At 36.9% G+C, this 18,578-nt stretch overlaps 1 protein-coding gene across 2 annotated transcripts in view; it reads right to left on the reverse strand.

Moving 5' to 3' along the window:
• LOC105713173 (myomesin-1) overlaps positions 1 to 18,578 on the reverse strand; it is a 165,670-nt gene that overhangs the window by 132,091 nt on the left and 15,001 nt on the right. For both annotated transcript variants that reach the window (XM_064379368.1, XM_064379369.1), the window contains exon 3: positions 2,464 to 2,604. In XM_064379368.1, coding sequence (XP_064235438.1) covers positions 2,464 to 2,604 — 141 coding nt within the window. The remainder of the gene's footprint in view (positions 1 to 2,463; positions 2,605 to 18,578) is intronic.

Consider the following 18,578-nt stretch of genomic DNA (forward strand, 5'->3'; position numbering starts at 1 on the left):
ACACAAAAGCAAAACTGTGAGGCTAACGTGACAAAAGTATACTACTATATAGTAAAAATAAATTTAAAATCTCCCAGTATTCTGCGAATCTCTGACAGTCTCAATTCAAAATCTCTTGTTGACACAGTTTACCCGATTTACTGGAGTATAAGTGGAAATTTCCAGTGCCATGCAGAGGAAACGGTATTTTCCAGAAGCACACTGTGAGTACAGAGGGCATGTCCATTGCATTGACCAGGCCTACATGGGACTTTCAATTCTTACCCTCCCAGGCATGGGACTTTCAGCAAGTCACTGAGCCATGATTTCCTTATCCAAAACACTGATACATTAATATCTCTGCAGGGTTGTATGGAAGATTTAGCAAGATGGTTTATATAAAGCACCTTGCATGATTCCCAGCAAATAATAATAGACACTGAACAAATATTCATTTCTTTCCTATCCTCTCCTCAGATTAATACTGCCAAAACCACTGTGAAATGTTATTTTTGACACAGTAATAGAGTTTAGGCGATGATGCCATATAGATAGAATGGTGAACTAGAAAATAAAGCCTAGACAATCAATTTTTATTCACATCTTCTGTTATCACAGTTTATTTGGTAAATGATCATTTCTTGAGACTGGCCTGGAAGAGACAAATAGTTTGGCGTGGACAGAGCACAGAGCAGGGAGAAGATGTTAGAAGTGAGAAGCTTCATTTTGTGCCCTGCCAGGTGGAGTCATGCCATTTAGGCTGGTGTTAAGCTGATGTGGTTTTTAAATGATTTTTTGAAACAGAGTGGGAAAAATACTGGAGACAAAAGACTTTACTCCTAGCTTACCATCTCCTATAAGGAATGAGAGTTACATTAAGCTACTGTGAAGCAGCCAAAAGGCTGGGCATGCATACTTAGCAACAAAAGCATGTTCGTCTGGAAAGTTCACTTAAAAAAATCAGAGATAGTAAAGATATGATATAAAAAGCTAAAAATAGAATGTTATTTATCCCTTTACCTTCCTAATTGGGTTCAGAGCAATTATGACATTAGCCTCTGACACAAGTCAGAAAGGAACTGTCAGAGGGCAATGGAAAGAAAAACACAAGCGACAGAAGTAGGTCACCATCAATCACAACAAAATTATTTCCTGACTTCCAAGAGGATCTACTTTTCCATGACATTTGCTCTTAGAGGATGGCCTCACTTTGAGTGTCACCTGAGCTATGGGAATAACTCTCTCTGTTCAAAGGGAAATAAATAGGAGATGAACCAGAAAGTTCCTGTTCAGCTTTAATCTTGGTGTCCAGGACATGTTTTCCTTTGAATATGATTACTGCTCAAAATTAAAAAAAAATGCTTATGTAATAAAGATAGAAAATTGGCATCACACAGACTTGTGATTTTGTGATAATTTTGTTTGAAGTCTACCTCAAAGTAAATAGCAATTTATTTCCCATTGAACAAGGCATTCAAATTATGATGGGATTTTGCCCCCAATGAATAATAATTAAAACCACACTGACAACCAAGATATTTTTCATCTACCTAACCATATCATCTTGGGTTTTTAAAAAAAGTTCACCCAGGCCAGGTATGGTAGCTCATGCCTATAATTCCAGCACTTTGGAAGGCCAAGCAAGGAAAAACACCTGAGCCCATGAGTTCAAGACCATCCTGGGCAACATAGTGAGACCCCATCTCTACAAATAACTTTTTAAAAAATTAGCTGGGCTGGTGGCTCCTGCCTGTGATCCCAGCTACTCGGAAGGCTGAGGTAGGAGGATTGCCTGAGTCTGGAAGGTTGAGGTTGCAGTGAGCAACCTGCACTCCTGCCTGGATAACAGAGTGAGAACCTATCTCAAATATACACATATTTGGAGTATAAGTGGAAATTTCAGGTGCCATGCAGAGGTAACGATATTTTCCAGAAGCACACTGTGAGTGCAGAGGGCATGCCCATTGCATTAACCAGGCCTACGTGGGACTTTCATATATGTATTTTATATATACATAAAATATAACATAATATAATACATATACACAATAATAAAAAATCACCCAATATTTATAGTTTTGGAGCTTTATTTTTACTTTGGCTGTCCTGTTCAATCACCAGCACTCCCAGATCCCTTTCCCATTCCAGCTAATTCTATAAGCAGCATTAAGTTCTGATCATTCTTGTTTGTCATGTAGCCATCCTATGTGATAGCAAAATTTCTGAAACAGAAGTCCCTTTTAACACAATTAACACATGTCTCTCAGTGCAGGGTTCTAAGCTTCCTCAGATCTTACACAATTAGTATACAGTATGTGCTCAATAAAGGTTAGCTGCTTTTACTATAATCTCACAAGTGCTCAATAAATGTTAGCTGCTATTTCTACAATCTGTCCACAGCAATTATGACTATAATCTGCTATTCCTATAGCACTTACTATATACTTTCTAATAATTAAAGACAGGAAGGAAAAGCACACTCACCGTCCTGAGAAAATGGGTACCATGTAGTCGCTGGGCACATTTTCTTTCTCTTCTCCAGACAGAAGGCTGTGCTTGGCTCTCTTGGGTTTGGGGCTCAACTTGGATGAATAATCATCTAACAGCAGACTGGAATCTGTAAGTCTGAAATAAACCACATAACATCAGACAATAACCAAAAAGGCATTTATAATATTCAAAATACTGATACAGGAAGTTTTAACTGGGGACAATTTTTACCAAATCCTAGATCTCTAATGTTACAATTACCTTTTATCTTTAGAATTAGAGTTAGAAAGATTTCAAATAATGGACTCTATATAGACAGAAAAGAAAAACAGTGATAACAATTTTATGGCTACAGTAATTTCATAGCTTTTTCCTCACTTAAAGTTTCAAGGGAAAAGAGTGATGCTTTTATGACAGTTTTAAATGCCCTTTTGTGTTAATGCAATGTTGGAAATTTAGGCCGTCTATATATATATATATATATGTATGTATATATGTGTGTGTGTGTGTGTGTGTGTATATATATATATATATATATATATATATATATACAGAGAGAGAGAGAGAGAGAGAGAGAGAGAGATGGAGTTTTGCTGTTGTTGCCCAGGCTGGAGTGCAATGGTGCAATCTTGGCTAACTGCAACCTCTGTTTCCTGGGTTCAAATGATTCTCCTGCCTCAGCCTCCTGAGTAGCTGAGATTATAGGTGTCCGCCACCACACTCAGCTAATTTTTGTTTTTAGTAGAGATGGGGTTTCACGATGTTGGCCAGGCTGGTCTCGAACTCCTGACCCTGTGATCCACCCGCCTCAGCCTCCCAAAGTGCTGGGATTACAGGCGTGAGCCACTGTGCCCAACTTAGGCAGTCTATACAAATGGTTTTGATACATTGTGCATCCAGATTCTTTGGGGAGATTATTTAAAATGCACACTTTTCTAGATAGGGAGCCCAGGTGATTCTGATGTAGAACCCTTGGTTTACACTGAGACCTTTATGTATTATAGGTGACTCCTGTCTTTGAAGGGACATGGGGCTTATCAAATAATAGAGTTAATATATTTTATGGGAACACATGATACCAAATGACTCCGTGATTCACAAGGGTGTGATAAAGAAGCCTTTGATCAGTTCTGTCTTCCTATGCATACATACTGGTGCAAATGTGCACTTGGAGGCAGTGTTCTATTAAACCAAACAATTGACTAGGGAAGTGGAAAACATGAGAGTAGAGACAGCAGAGAAAAAGGATGAAATGAATAGTTTTAAGCTATATAGTGTTGAATGAAATGAAATGCATTTTCATACCAACATAGATAATTTGGCATAAACTTCAGGAGTTCATGGACTCCCTGAAGTCAATCCGTGGACTCTGGGCTAAAAGTCCCTGATCTACACAGTAAGAAAAGATGTTAACAATAGGAGTCTGTATGGGAATTCTCTACACTATCCTTGTAATTATTTTGTAAATTTGAAACTATTCTAAAAAAAAAAGTTAATATATTTTTTAAAAGGCCCTGGTCTAGAGAATATCTAAAGACAAGGTGATAGGGGTATTGTGACGCGGGAAAAGCCAAGCTGCCCAGTTGAAACAGAAAAACCTTCCAAACCATCCAAAACTTGACCATTTCCTAATCTTTGAAAATCATTTGAAAAAGCAAAAGGGATTACCCAATCAAAAGCAGAAGAGAGGTCAAGCATATACATGGTACAGAATGGTTATATGACGATGCAAGAAGACAAGTAGCACAGGGCTTTGAGGACGTGTAGGGCAGGCAGAGGCATCTTGAATCCTCTGGGGAGGTCTCATGGAAATGGCCAAACTCTTCCTTCTCCACTGTCTACCCCCACCCCAGGAGGGAATATCTATCTCTTTTTCTATGATCAGCATTAAAACTAAAGGTTAGAACTTTGAATTCAAGCTTGTGGATTGGTTACCAACTGGAAGCCAGGGTGACATTTGTTCCTGGCTGGCTGTCCTGGGCAGCAGCAAAACGACTGCATTCTATACCCCAGCAGGTCACAAAGTACAGGCTGTGCTTATACAGATCTAAGTTTAAAGTGGTATTTTCCCCTCACCCCTTTATTCATTTACCATCCAAAATGAAATAATTATAGGGCTTAAGAGTTTCATTTTTTTCACATTTCTAGAACAGTTGGATTTCTAATTTCTCTCCTGTCTTTCTGCTTTTGCTTTTCTCTCTTTACTTCCATTCGAGTGGCTACAGTCATATTCTCATGAGCTCATTATTTTGCGACATTTATTTACATCAAAATAGCTATGATTTGTCATTCTTTTCATGGCATTGTTCTTTTTTTCTGTCATTTATCCTTTAAGATAAATTGTTGAAATAATGCATTTATTAAATAGAATGTGCCATAATATGAGTATTCCATTCTCAGAAGTAAATCACAGCAGCTGGTTTTTTTTCTTGCATGTCCTTCCAATGTAGGAGCTGATTTTTAATAGTTGAACTTTATGCTAAAGACTCATGGCACTTTCTTTCATCAACTTCCACTTCATATTTTATTTGGAACAGAAGAATTTTTAAAAAGCATTATGATGTTGTGTGTTATATAGTATTATTTAGAAAACGCAAGATCTTGACTTTTATTATGCTAATATTTCTTCAAGACTTTGATTTCTAATAAAGAGTATGTGAAGAATTAGATGTTAAAATACAACGTGAACTAATGATTTAGTAATGCTAAAACATTTATTTATTGAAGCTGCCAACAAAACTAAATCAGAGACACAAACTTTAAAGAAAGTGACTATGTAATAATAAGCATAATTATCTTAAGAAAAACCATCCATAGTCTATTTTGTCATGATCCATGAACTCTGAAGTCCGACATCTGACTCTATCAAATTTCAAAGTTAAATAATGTTCCTAGAGGAGTTATATAGAATATGTAGATTTTAAATTTCTTTGAACTTAAATCAAAGAGCTAAGCAAGGGCTTGCTAACCTCTTGGGCTTTTATGTAACCAAATTTTGAAAATAATCCAATAACTCAGTTTCTGAGTAGATATCAAACTTAATATGTATGGATTGGTGTCAGTCCTTACCTATTAAAACTACATGTAGTGTTTTTTAATGTACTTAGCTTAAATCTTGAAGCTTTCTGAATTTTGATTAAAGCAATCCAATTAAGCAATAGGCAAGGGTTGACTCTGTGTGCACGCAGGTATCTATGAGCCTGTAACTGTATCTATATCTAGATACATCTCTTTGTACTCCCCTACCAATTATGCTATGTCTTTGTTACTCTGTCCACAGTTAACAGATTTTAAATACATATCTTAGTGTGTAGGACATTATCACATACATCTATGACTGGTAGCACCACAGGGAAGAGATGTAGCCAAGGTACAAAATGCATTCCCTGGAAATATTCCAAGAACTCAGAAGTAGACTTATACCAGCATCTAATTCAAATACTGAACAGAAAATATTATAACCCTCTGCTTGTTCAACTTTATAACAAGAAAAGCAAAAACAAAACCATTTAGAGAATCTCAGAGCCAAAAGAGAACTCAGAGATATTTATATCAGGCCCTTGATTTGGCAGATGTGGAAAGCAAAGCCTGGAGAATGTTTGTAGCTCACCCATGCTCACACAGTGAGTTGGTGGTGAACTGGGACTAGCACTCATCTCTTCTTGATTTTCAGGTTAGTGTTCTTTTCACTATACCAGTCATCTCCAACTTCTTTTTTTTTTTTTTTGAGACGGAGTCTCACTTTGTCACCCAGGCTGGAGTGCAGTGGTGCGATCTTGCCTCACTGCAACCTCTGCCTTCCGAATTCAAATGATTCTCCTGCCTCAGCCTCCTGAGTAGCTGGGATTACAGGTGTGTGCCACCACACCTGGCTAATTTTTGTATTTTTTAGTAGAGATGGAGTTTCACCATGTTGGCCATGCTGGTCTTGAACTCCTGATCTCAGGTGATCTGCCTCCCTCGGCCTCCCAAAGTGCTGGAATCTCCAACTTTTATGACTGAGTACTCTTAATTAAAAAATACTGGAGGCATACCACCTAAATATATTTGTTTATTTATAAGTTCTAACCATATACTACTGTATAAATAGTCTCATTTATGAAACATTCAATCAATAGAAAAAAGCTAAAGACCATATTTAATTTTTTTTTTTTAAAAAGAAGTGTTACTATTTCATTCTATACCCCAATGGCTTGTCTTTGTAGACTCCCCAGTTAGGAGACCATAAAACCACGTCATACTGCTCATAATGACCTTGATATTGAATTGCTATTCCTGAATTTATTCACCTAAGTTGAAGTTATGAAATCATCATTTACAGCTAAAAATAAAGCACAAAAAAACTTATTAAACTGTACATAAAGTAAAATGCTGGCCCCTTAAAGTTATGTTTATAATCACCATATAATTTGGGGAAATTGTTCCAGGTTCACTAGGATGAAGAAATGTATTCATGCTTATGGGAAGTATAGGTCTGCTTAATGGCTATGTTATTTTCTGAAAACATTCTGACAGTCTTTCAGCACGTTCCAGAGAAAGGATAAACTGTGGGAATTGTCTTTGCTGACTGTGCTCCCAAAGCCAGCATCACCCATCCTTACATGATCAGGGTTAGACTGCATTACTGGTTTCTCTGTCTTTCCCACTGCCTGTGACTACTCCAGAAGAGGGATGGTCTCAACGATCTTTATATCCTCAGCACTGTGCCCAGTGCCTGACACGACTCAATAAATGTTTATTGAATGATGCAAAATAAAGATTTATTCTCCTGTAATCAAACCCTAACTCAAGGATTCTCAACTCTGTTTCACATCAGAATCAGCTGAGTAATGATTAAAAATGACTGATGCAGAGTTGGGACTTCCAGTATGGTGGAAGGAGTAGTTCCTCCGTTCCTCTCCCCAAAGCAGTGATGATATAGAACACATTGTCAAAAATAACCAATCGGGGCTCTAAAAATCAATTAAAGACATACACTATACTGACTGTATTTATAGAAACAAACAAACAAAAAACTGATATTCAGGTATCAGCAGAGTGAGTCTGTGTATCATTCCTGCCTAGGTTTCCCCCATTCCTTACCCCTGGCTTAGTCCTTAAGATAGTTCAACCAAGATGGGAAAAGGCATGAAAAGGAGCGGCCAGGGAAGACTGACTTGATTTGGGGCAGAGTGTGATAAAACCCCACATCCAGCAGCATTGTGAATAACAGTAGCAACCCAAGTGGCAAATAAACAAGGGAAGACCAGCAGCTCAGCTAGCCTGAGGTTACAATCAGGCCTGGGGCAAGCAACAGATTGGTAGATCAGCCAGAAATTTACCAGGAAGATCTGGGAAATAAGGTAGTCATAGGGGCTTTCATAAGCTCTCCATACACATATGTGTAGGAAAAACTGGAGAAGGCCAAGTTTTCCACACATCATTGGCTATTAGCCTGTGCGCATGTGCAGAGGACAGGCAAGACAGCCTGGAACTAAGCAAAACCAGACTTATTTTAAAATTACCTGCACACTTTAACTGTGCTCCCCAACACACACACAGAGATTTACTGCCAGAGGGTGGACGCTTTACTGTCTTGAGACATTTGGGCACAATGTCTGACCACTCATTGGTCATTAACCTAGGCAATCACAGTGTGATTCCTAGGAATTCAGGCTTAAAAATGAGAACAAGAATTTAGAAAACAAAACAAAGCTGAGCAGACACCTGCAGCCACACAGAAGTTAAAGAGATTCTACAAATACGTCCAGCCAATTATTAAACAAAACCGAGATCACGCTACTACACTCCAGTCTGGGCAACAGAGCAACAGAGCAAGACTACATCTAAAAAAAACCACCAAAACCAAAATACAGCAACAACACACTTCAGGGAAAATTCAGAATTTAGAATTGTAACAATATATTATCTGACATGTCCCATTTTAAACAATAAAAGTTATGAAACATGCCAAGATATAGGAAATGTAATCCACACCAATGGGAAAATAGTACTAAACAAAAATTGTCTCTGGGTTGTCCTTGATTTTGGGTTTAGCAGACGAAGACTTCAAAGCAGCAATTACAAATATGTTCAAAGACTGAAGGAAACAGTGTTTAAAGAGTTAAAGGAATGTATTACAACAATGACTCAACAAATAGAGAATGTCAAGAAAGAAGTATAAATTATAAAACAAAATCAAAGGACATCCATGTTAAAAAGTACAATAATAAATGAAAATTTCTTAGAGGGACTCAACAGCAGATTTTAGATAAGGGAAGAAAGAATCAATAAAGTTGAAAACAGAAATTACCCACTCTAAAGCACAGAGAGATAAAGGAATAAAGAAAAACTAAAAGAGCCTCAGAAATCTGTGAGACAATGTTAAACATACTAACATATGAGTATTGGCAGTGCCAGAAAGAGAAGAGAGAGCAAAGGAGCAGGAAAATATGTTTGAATAAATAATAGACTAACACCTCCAAAATTTGATGAAAATATTAACCTATGGATCCAAGGTGCCCAAAAAACCAAGTAGAATAACACACAAAGAGATACACAGAACTGGAAATGTCAAAGTCAGGATGTTGAAAGTCAAAGCCAGAGAGAAACCCTGAAAGCATCAAGAGTAAAATGAGTCATTACACACAGGGGAAGAATAATATTGTTAATGGTAAATTTGTCAGGAAAAATGACGCTGACATAACATATTTAAGTCCTGGAAAACAATGTCAATCAAGAATTCTATATCTGGCTGGGTGCAGTGGCTCATGCCTATAATCCTGTAAGCACTTTGGGAGGCCTGTAAGCACTTTGGGAGGCCAAGGTGGGTGCATCACTTGAGGTCAGGAGTTCGAAATCACCCTGGCCAACATGGTGGATACCCGTTTCTACTAAAAATATGAAAATGAGCTGGGCATGGTGGTGCACACTTATAATCCCTGCTACTCAGGAGGCTGAGGCAGGAGAATCGCTTGAACCTGGGAGACAGAGGCTGCAGTGCGCCGAGATTTCACCACTGCACTCTGTCTCAAAAAAAAAAAAAAAAAAAGACTAAAGGTAATTTAATTGTAATTTAAACCCCCACAAAAAAATGGAGAACACCAGAAAGTAAATAATTGGGTAAATACAAAAGAGAGTGTGTGTACATATACACATACACACATGCATATGCACATATATGTATATAAGTTTACACATACATATGCATATAAATTTACATGCATATAAGCTTATACACATATATGTATGTAAATTTTTACATATATATATATTCTATTGAATTCCTTTTTTTTTTTGAACAGGGTCTTGCTCTGTCACCCAGGCTGGGGTGCAATGGTGTGATCATAACTCTGTAACCTCAACCTCCCAGGCTCAAGCCATCCTCCCACCTCAGCTTCCCAAGTAGTTGGGATTACAGGCATGCATCACCATACCCAGCTAATTTTTGTATTTTTTGTAGAAACGGCATTTCACCATGTTGCCGAGTCTGGTCTCAAACTCCTGAGCTCAAGAGATCTACCTGCCTCAGCCTCCCAAAGTGCTGGAATTACACGTGAGCCATTGTGCCCGGCCTTCCCTTAAATTCTTTAAAAGACATAATGTTGTATAAAATACTCATTGCATTGCATTGTTGGGTTTACAACATTCACAGTTGTAATATACTTGAAAATAGTGCAAAGGAGGGAGAAGGAAACGAAGCTATATTAGAGCAAAGTTTCTATGTTTACTGATATTCAGTGAGTAGATACTATGTGAAGCAGATAGAGATAAGTTAATATGTATATTGTAATTCCTAAAGCAATCCCTAGGAAAATAGCTCAAAGAATATAGTCAAGAAACAAAAGAATTAAAACGATACACTAAAAAGGTCCATTTAACACAAAAGACGGCAATAAAGGAGTAAAGAGATACGATTTTCAAAAAGTGGCAGATATAAATATATCAGTAATTTTATTAAATGCAAATGGAATAAAAATTCCAAGGAACAGGCAGAGGTTGTCAGACTGAATGGAAAAAAAAAAGATTCCACTAATCCACTTACATGCTGCCACAAAAGGAACTTTCTAAATTTAAAGACACATATTTGTTAAAGTAAAAGAATAAAAAAGATGTACCATGCAAATGGTAAGCTATATTCATATAAAAAATCAAGAAATATTATTAGAGACAAAGAGAAACATTTCATGATGATAAAAAGGGTCAATTCCTCAGAAAAACATAATAATTATAAATGTGTATACACCAAACAACAGATCCCCAAAACACATAAAGTAAAAACGACAAAATTTAAAAAAAAAACAGCTAGAGGCTTCAATATTCCACTCTCAATAATTGATAGAATGACAAGATTTAAAAAATCAGCAAGAACATAGAATACTTCCAAAACAGTATCAGTTACCTTCGCCTAACTGATCTTTCTTGAGTATTTTACCCAATGACAACAGAATACTTATTCTTTTCAACATTCTCAAGGAGGGTTCATATGGTAGTCCACAAAACAATCTCAATCAATTTAAAAGGGCTAGAATCATGGAAAATATATTCTCAGATAACAGAAGAATTAAACAAGAATACAAAATAGCAAGAAATTTAGAAAATCCTCAAATATAAGGAAATTAACAACATATTTTAAATAACCTATTGGTCAAAAAGAAATCACAAAGGAAATTGGAAAATACTTCAAACTATATAAAAACAAAAACAACATTTTAAAGTATGTGAGATACAGCTAAAGCAGTACTTAAAGGGACATTTAAAGCTTTGTTTATATTAGAAAAGAAGGTCTCAAATTAATAATTTAAGCTTCCATCATAAGAAGCCAGAAAAAGATAAAACTAAACACAAAACAAGCAGAAGGGCGATATAATAAAGATTAGAGGGGAAATAAATGAAACAGAAAACAGAACAACAAAATTAATGAAACAAAAGGTTCTTTGAAAGAGCATGACAATTAGTAAGGCTTTTGCTAAATTGACAATAAATAACAGAAGACACAATTATTAAAATCAAGAATGAAAGAAGAGACATCACTAACAACCTTACAGAAATTAAGAGGCTCACAAAGAAATAATGTAGATGCCTTTATGCCAACAAATTAGACAACTTAGACAAAATAGGAGAATTCCTATAAAGACTCAAATTACCAAAACTAACCCAAGAAAAAATTTAAAAATCTGAAGAGACCAATAACAAGTAAATAACTTGAATTCGTAATTAAAAATTTTGCTACAATGAAAAGCCCATGCCCAAATAGCTTCGCTAATGCATTCTATCAAATACATAAAGTAACAATACCAATCATTTCTCTTTTTTTCCCCAAATATAGAGAAGGGAACACTTTTCAACTCATTCTACAAAGTCAACATTATGTGATATCAAAGCCAAAAAAAGACATTATAATAAAAGGAAATTACAGATCAATATCCATCATAAATACAGATGCAAAAATTCTTCATAAAATGTTAAAAAATACAATCCAGCAACATATAAAGCCAAGTGAAGAGTATCCCAGAAATGCAAGGTGGATTTAACATATGAAAATCAATTCATGTAATATACCATATTAATAGAATAAAAAACGAAAACCATATTATCACCTCAATAGATGCGGAAGAACCATTTGACAAAAGTCAGCATTCTTATTAATAATTCTCAATAGAATAGAAATAGAAAGGAACTTCCTTAACCTGATAAAGTCCATCTCTGAAAAATCTACACCTGTCATACTTAATGGTAAAAAACAAATGCTTTCCTCTTAGGATTGAAACAAGGCAATGATCTGCTCTTGCCACTTTTATTCAGCATTTTACTGGAGGTTCTAGTCAGGGTAATTAATTTTTTTTAAATTGAAAAGATGTAAATCTACCTTTTGTTACAGATGATATAATCCTATGTGTAGAAAATCTTAAAAAATACACACACAAAAATTGCTAGTACTAATAAATGAGTTCAGCAAGGTCATAGGATACAAAATCAAAACACAAAAATCAATTATATTTCCATATATTAGCAATAAAAAATGCAAAAATAAAATTAAGACAACTCCACTCATAATAGCATCAAAGATAATAAAATTCTAAGGAATAACTTTAACAAAGAAGTATAACACTTGTACCTTGACAATTACAAAATATTATTATGATAAGTGAAAGAACAACTAAATAAATAAGTATTCCATGTTCATGGAATAGAAGACTCAACATTAAGATGACACGTTTTTTCAAAATTAATATACAGAGTCAACATGATCCTAATCAAAACCCCAGTAGACTTTGTTCTTTGTAGAAATTGACAAGGTGATTCTAAAATTTATATAGAAATACGAAGGAACTACACAGGCAAACAATATTGTACAATATTGTTTGTATATAATATGTAAGAGGACTTACATTCAGCAGTTTCAAAACTTTTTATAAAGCAACAGTATCAGTATGGTACTTATAGATGAAGAAGCATATATATTAATGGAACAGAATTGATAATCCAGAAATAAACCTCTACATTTATGGTCAACTGATTTTTGATAAAGGTATCAAGAAATTTAATGAGGGAAGGGATGTTTGTTTTTTTGTGATTTATTTATTTATTTATTTTATTGTACTTTAGGTTCTGGGGTACATGTACAGATCACGCAGGATTGTTGCATAGGTACATACATGGAAGGTGGTTTGCTGCTTCCATCCCCCTGTCACCTATATCTGGCATTTCTCCCCATGTTATCTCTCCCCAACCTCTCCAACCCCTGCTGTCCCTCCCCTAGTCCCCACCAACAGACCCCAGTGTGTGATGCTCCTCTCCCTGTGTCCATGTGTTCTCATTGTTCAACACCTGCCTATGAGTGAGAACATGCAGTGCCTGATTTTCTTGTGTCTTGTTCTTGTGTCTGTTTGCTGAGAATGAAGGTTTCCAGGTTCATCCATGTCCCTACAAAGGACACAAACTCATCGTTTTTTATGGCTGCATAGTATTCCATGGTGTATATGTGCCACATTTTCCATTTTCCTTGTCCAGTCTATCATTGATGGGCATTTGGGTTGGTTCCAGGTCTTTGCTATTGTAAACAGTGCCTCAATGAACATACGTGTGCACGTGTCTTTATAATAGAACGATTTATAATCCTTTGGATATCTATCCAGTAATGGGATTGCTGGGTCAAATGGAATTTCTATTTCTAGGTCCTTGAGGAATCTCCACACTGTCTTCCACAATGGTTGAACTACTTTACACTCCCACCAACAGTGTAAAAGTCTTCCTATTTCTCCACATCCTCTCCAGCATCTGTTGTCTCCAGATTTTTTAATGATTGCCATTCTAACTGACATGAGATGATGGTATCTCAATGTGGTTTTGATTTGCATTTCTCTAATGACCAGTGATGATGAGTATTTTTTCATATGTTTGTTGGCCTCATATATGTCTTCTTTTGAAAAGTATCTGTTCATGTCCTTTGCCCACTTTCGAATGGGTTTTTTTTGCTTTTTTTTTGTAAATCTGTTTTAGTTCTTTGTAGATTCTGGATATTAGCCCTTTGTCAGATGAGTAGACTGCAAAATTTTTTTTCCATTCTGTTGGTTGCTGGTTCACTGTAATGATTGTTTCTTTTGCTGTACAGAAGCTCTGGAGTTTAATTAAATCCCATTTGTCTATTTTGGCTTTTGTTGCCAATGCTTTCGGTGTTTTAGTCATGAAGTCCTTGCCTATGCCTATGTCCTGAATGGTTTTGCCTAGGTTTTCTTCTAGAGTTTTTACGGTGTTAGGTCTTATGTGTAAGTCTTTAATCCATCTGGAGTTAATTTTAGTGTAAGGTGTCAGGAAGGGTTCCAATTTCTGTTTTCTGCAAGTGGCTAGCCAGTTATCCCAACACCATTTATTAAACAGGGACTCCTTTCCCCATTGCCTGTTTTTGTGAGGTTTGTCAAAGATCAGATGGTTGTAGATGTGTGGCATTGCCTCCAAGGCCTCTGTTCTGTTCCATTGGTCTATATCTCTGTTTTAGTACCAGTACCAAGCTGTTTTGATTACTGTAGCCTTGTAGTCTAGGTTGAAGTCAGGTAGCGTGATGCCTCCAGCTTTGTTCTTTTTGCTTAATATTGTCTTGGCTATGTGGGCTCTCTTTTGGTTCCATATGAAGCTTAAGGTGGTTTTTTCCAGTTCTGTGAAGAGGGTCATAGGTAGCTTGATGGGGATAGTGTTGAATCTATAAATTACTTTGGGCAGTATGGCCATTTTCACAATATCGATTCTTCCTAACCATGAGCATGGAATGTTTTTCCATCTGTTTGTGTCCTCTCTTATTTCCTTGAGCAGTGGTTTGTAGTTCTCCTTGAAGAAGTGGGAGGGGATAATGTTTTTAACAAACGGTGCTGGGGCAATCAGTTGTACTGTACACCCATATGTAGAAGGAGGAATTTAAAACTTTACTCAATATTGTACATAAAAAAATCACTTCAAAATGCATCACAGTTCTAAATATAAGTGCTGAAATGATAAAACTTAGAAGAAAAGATCACAGAAACTCCCTAAGGTGCTGACTTAAAGAGTTCTTAGATATAATACCAAGGCATGATTTGAAAAGAACAAAATTGTTGAACTCAACTTCAACAAAATTAAAAACTTCTGGTCTTGGAAAGACACTGTAGTAAAGAGAAGAAAAAGACGAGGCAAAGAATATGAGAAAATATTTGCAAACATGTCTAATAAAGGATGTGTATGCAAACTATTTAAATAACTATGACAATTCAGTAAGAAAAAATCCAATTAAAAAGTAAGCAAAAGTTTTGAATAGGCATTTCACTAAAGAAGATACAGAAATGGCTATTCAATGCAAAAAAGATGGTTAACAAAATTGGTCATTAAGCAAATGCAAATCAAAACCACAACAAAACTCTATTACACACCCATTATAATGGCTATAATCAATAAGACAGAAAATAATAAATGTTGACAAGGATGTAGATAAACTAGAATCCCGATACATTTTTGTGGGAATGTAAAACAGTACAACCACTTTGGAAAACCATTGGGTAGTTTCTTATAGAGTTAAATGTAAACTTAGCATACAGCGCAGCTGATATTTCAGAAAGTGCACAGAAAGTTTATTTCAAACATTATGGAACAATTGCCTTGTTCAATCATTAACTACATATATATATATGGCAATATAACATGTTATATGTTATAGTACCGCTGAAATCCCTATAGATTTATTTCTACAGAATGTTAATTCTGTAGTAATTTCATTTATTTGACCAAAAAAACCTGAGTACCTACTTCGTGCAAAATACTGTGTTTGACACTGGGGTAGGAGTAGGATACAAAGATAAATGTAAAACCCCTGTTTTCTGAGAGCTTTACAGTCTAGTAAGGGAGTAAATGTATTCTGTCAATTAAGGAAGAAAGGATGGAAGAACACAACGAAGGAAGGCCAATAACCACAAAGACCAGTGCAAACAAAATGTGAATTACACACTCAAGAGTGAGTTTCTGTCTGGGGTTATCAGAGAATCCTTTGTGGAAGAGCTGGACATTGAAAGATGAGTAGGACATCCTAGGATGAAAAGCTCTGTTTTTAATGCTGACTTATCTATGTGTTATTAGACTTTACTGAGTGGCCACAAAAGAGCTGAATTTATTTTTGTTATTCTAACAATGTTCCTTTAAAACTGCATCTTTACATATAGTACAACTCAGTACTGTTCACAAATATGCAACATTCTCAGCTGTTTACTGGAAGACAGAAAGAGACAGTGTTTTTGTTTTGTTTTTGAGACTGAGTCTTGCACTGCTGCCTGGGCTATAGTGCAGTGGTGCAATCTCAGCTCACTGCAACCTCCGCCTCCCAGGTTCAAGCGATTCTCCTGCCTCAGCCTCCCAAGTAGCTGGGATTACAGGCGCCTGCCACCATGCCTGGCTAATTTTTGTATTTTTAGTAGAGACAGGGTTTCACTATGGATGGCCAGGCTGGTCTCAAACTCCTGACCTAGTGATCCGCCCATCTTGATCTCCCAAAGTGCTGAAATTACAGGCATGAGCCACCGTGCCCAGCTAGAGGCCATGTTTCTAAACTGTGGGTTAGCTTTTTCTGGGCCTCTTGTAGGCTGTCTTTGCTCCAGTTAGCCGCTTCTCCGCAGAGCTTCAGCATCTGAAGTTCCGTCCCTCTCATCTTCAGAACCCTGTGCTGAGTCACTGGGAGTTTGCATTCTGTTTTCTAATCTCTATCTTTCTCTTGGCCACAATTTCTTCCTTGCAAAACCTGAAAAACGATATTTTTCTTTGGACTTTTGTGAAAACATTGTTTTGGATCTACTTTTGATTGAGAGCAGCTCTGTTTTGTGCAACTTTTTTGATAGAGGCAATCGTGGTGGCCTAACACCTACTGATTTTTGATTCTCCTGTTTCCCTATCTTGACACACATGAGGGTTTCAGGAGAACATCAAAGTTAGTGGACAAGTAGGAAGCTGAAAAGAGTCCTTTTTTTGCTAATACGCTTTTCAGGAAAAGTTTCTTATGGTACAAACAGGAATTTAGTTATATTGACATGATCCTTGAAATTTACCGACAGGTAGCATCATAATAAATATTATGATGTCAAAATAAATAGACTTCCCTTGGATTTTAATTCTTTTTGTATTATGTACCTTACACTAATCCCTTCTCTTCATTTTACTCTTAGTCATAGAAATATCTCATTTTTAATGGGACTATAACACAACTTTTTCCTTTAATTTATTGCTTTTTTCCATGATTTAAATTTCCATTGATGTGTAACATTTTACTCGCTTTTGCAGTAATTTTACAGAGTTAATATATAGCCATAATATGAAAACAAATGCCCTAGGAATGTAGAATAGTCATATGTTCTAGAAAATGTGAATGTGTAAAATTCTGAGAGAATTCAATCTTTTATCATTCTCATCTATATACATCCTTCGGTTTTTATTAATTTCTGACTATTCCATAAGTGAATTTAATCAGACTAGATTATGGTTTTTAAGAAGGATAAGAGTTTACTCCATATTTCCTGGACATTATAGTATAAAGACTGGCCAGGCAGTGGGGTGTCACTGAGCTTCCACACAGAGATCTCTGGACTCCGGAAGCCCAAGGGTGCCTCTGCAACAGGCTTGAGGTTTCCCACAGCCATCTTTTAGATGAAATAAGAAAGCAATAGTAAGGTAATGTGCATGCAATGTCTAGTCAACCCCAGTGACCATCCCAGAGTAGAGTTGGATGTGGGTGTCTGGGCTGCTTTATAAATTAGTTCGAAGACCCGCTTTGACAAACCCCGGACACCTCAGTTCACAACAAAACAAACTTAGACTCCATAAGGCATCTCCTGACACTATTGTCAAGTGTCTTTATACTTTAACACCGGTGCTGACATTGTGGAGGCCAAGGCCCTGCAGGGACAAAACAAATGTTTCACCTCTGAGCCCAGGGAGGTAGCAGCTTTGCCATTGCTCCGCCTCTGGGCCTCTGGCTGACTCATTCTATTCCACTCTAGGAAGGGACATGCCTTCCTTCTCACAGCATGATTCACCTGCCTAGGGAAGACGATGCCATTCTGGGTGTAACTGGTGCCATCTCAACTTGATTTAGGCTGCATGAGAGCCTGACACAAGAGTCAAGCATAGGAGGCAAAGAGGGAATCACGTCTTTCTGGGTCTCAGTCTACACAGCTGTGAAAGGAAGGGTGTCAATTAGATGAACTTTTGGTCCTTTCTTGCCTTAACATTCCACAGTTCTATGGGTCTACATATTGCCAATTATGTGAATTTGTTGTTACCAGGAGTGAGAATCCTAACTCCCTCTCCCTGTGTTTACAGCCGAAGGAGTAGGAGCAGGAGACTGGTACATAGGGTGGATCACTCCCTTTGGATTTAGGGTTGGTCTTTGGGATTCAGGACATAATGCAACAGGCCGGGCGCAGTAGCACACACCTGTAATTCCAGCCCTTTGGGAGGCCAAGGTGGATGTATTGCCTGAGCTCAGGAGTTTGAGATGAGCCCGAGCAACTTGGTGAAACCCATCTCCACAAAAAATACAAAAATTAACTACGTGTGGTGGCGCGCACCTGTTATTTCCATCTACTTGTGGGGCTGAGAGGACTGGGGTGGGAGGATCAGCC

This window comes from Aotus nancymaae, unplaced genomic scaffold (assembly GCF_030222135.1).
Source record: "Aotus nancymaae isolate 86718 unplaced genomic scaffold, 86718_ANA_hifiasm-v0.15.2.pri h1tg000020l, whole genome shotgun sequence".
Classification (NCBI taxonomy): domain Eukaryota; kingdom Metazoa; phylum Chordata; class Mammalia; order Primates; family Aotidae; genus Aotus; species Aotus nancymaae.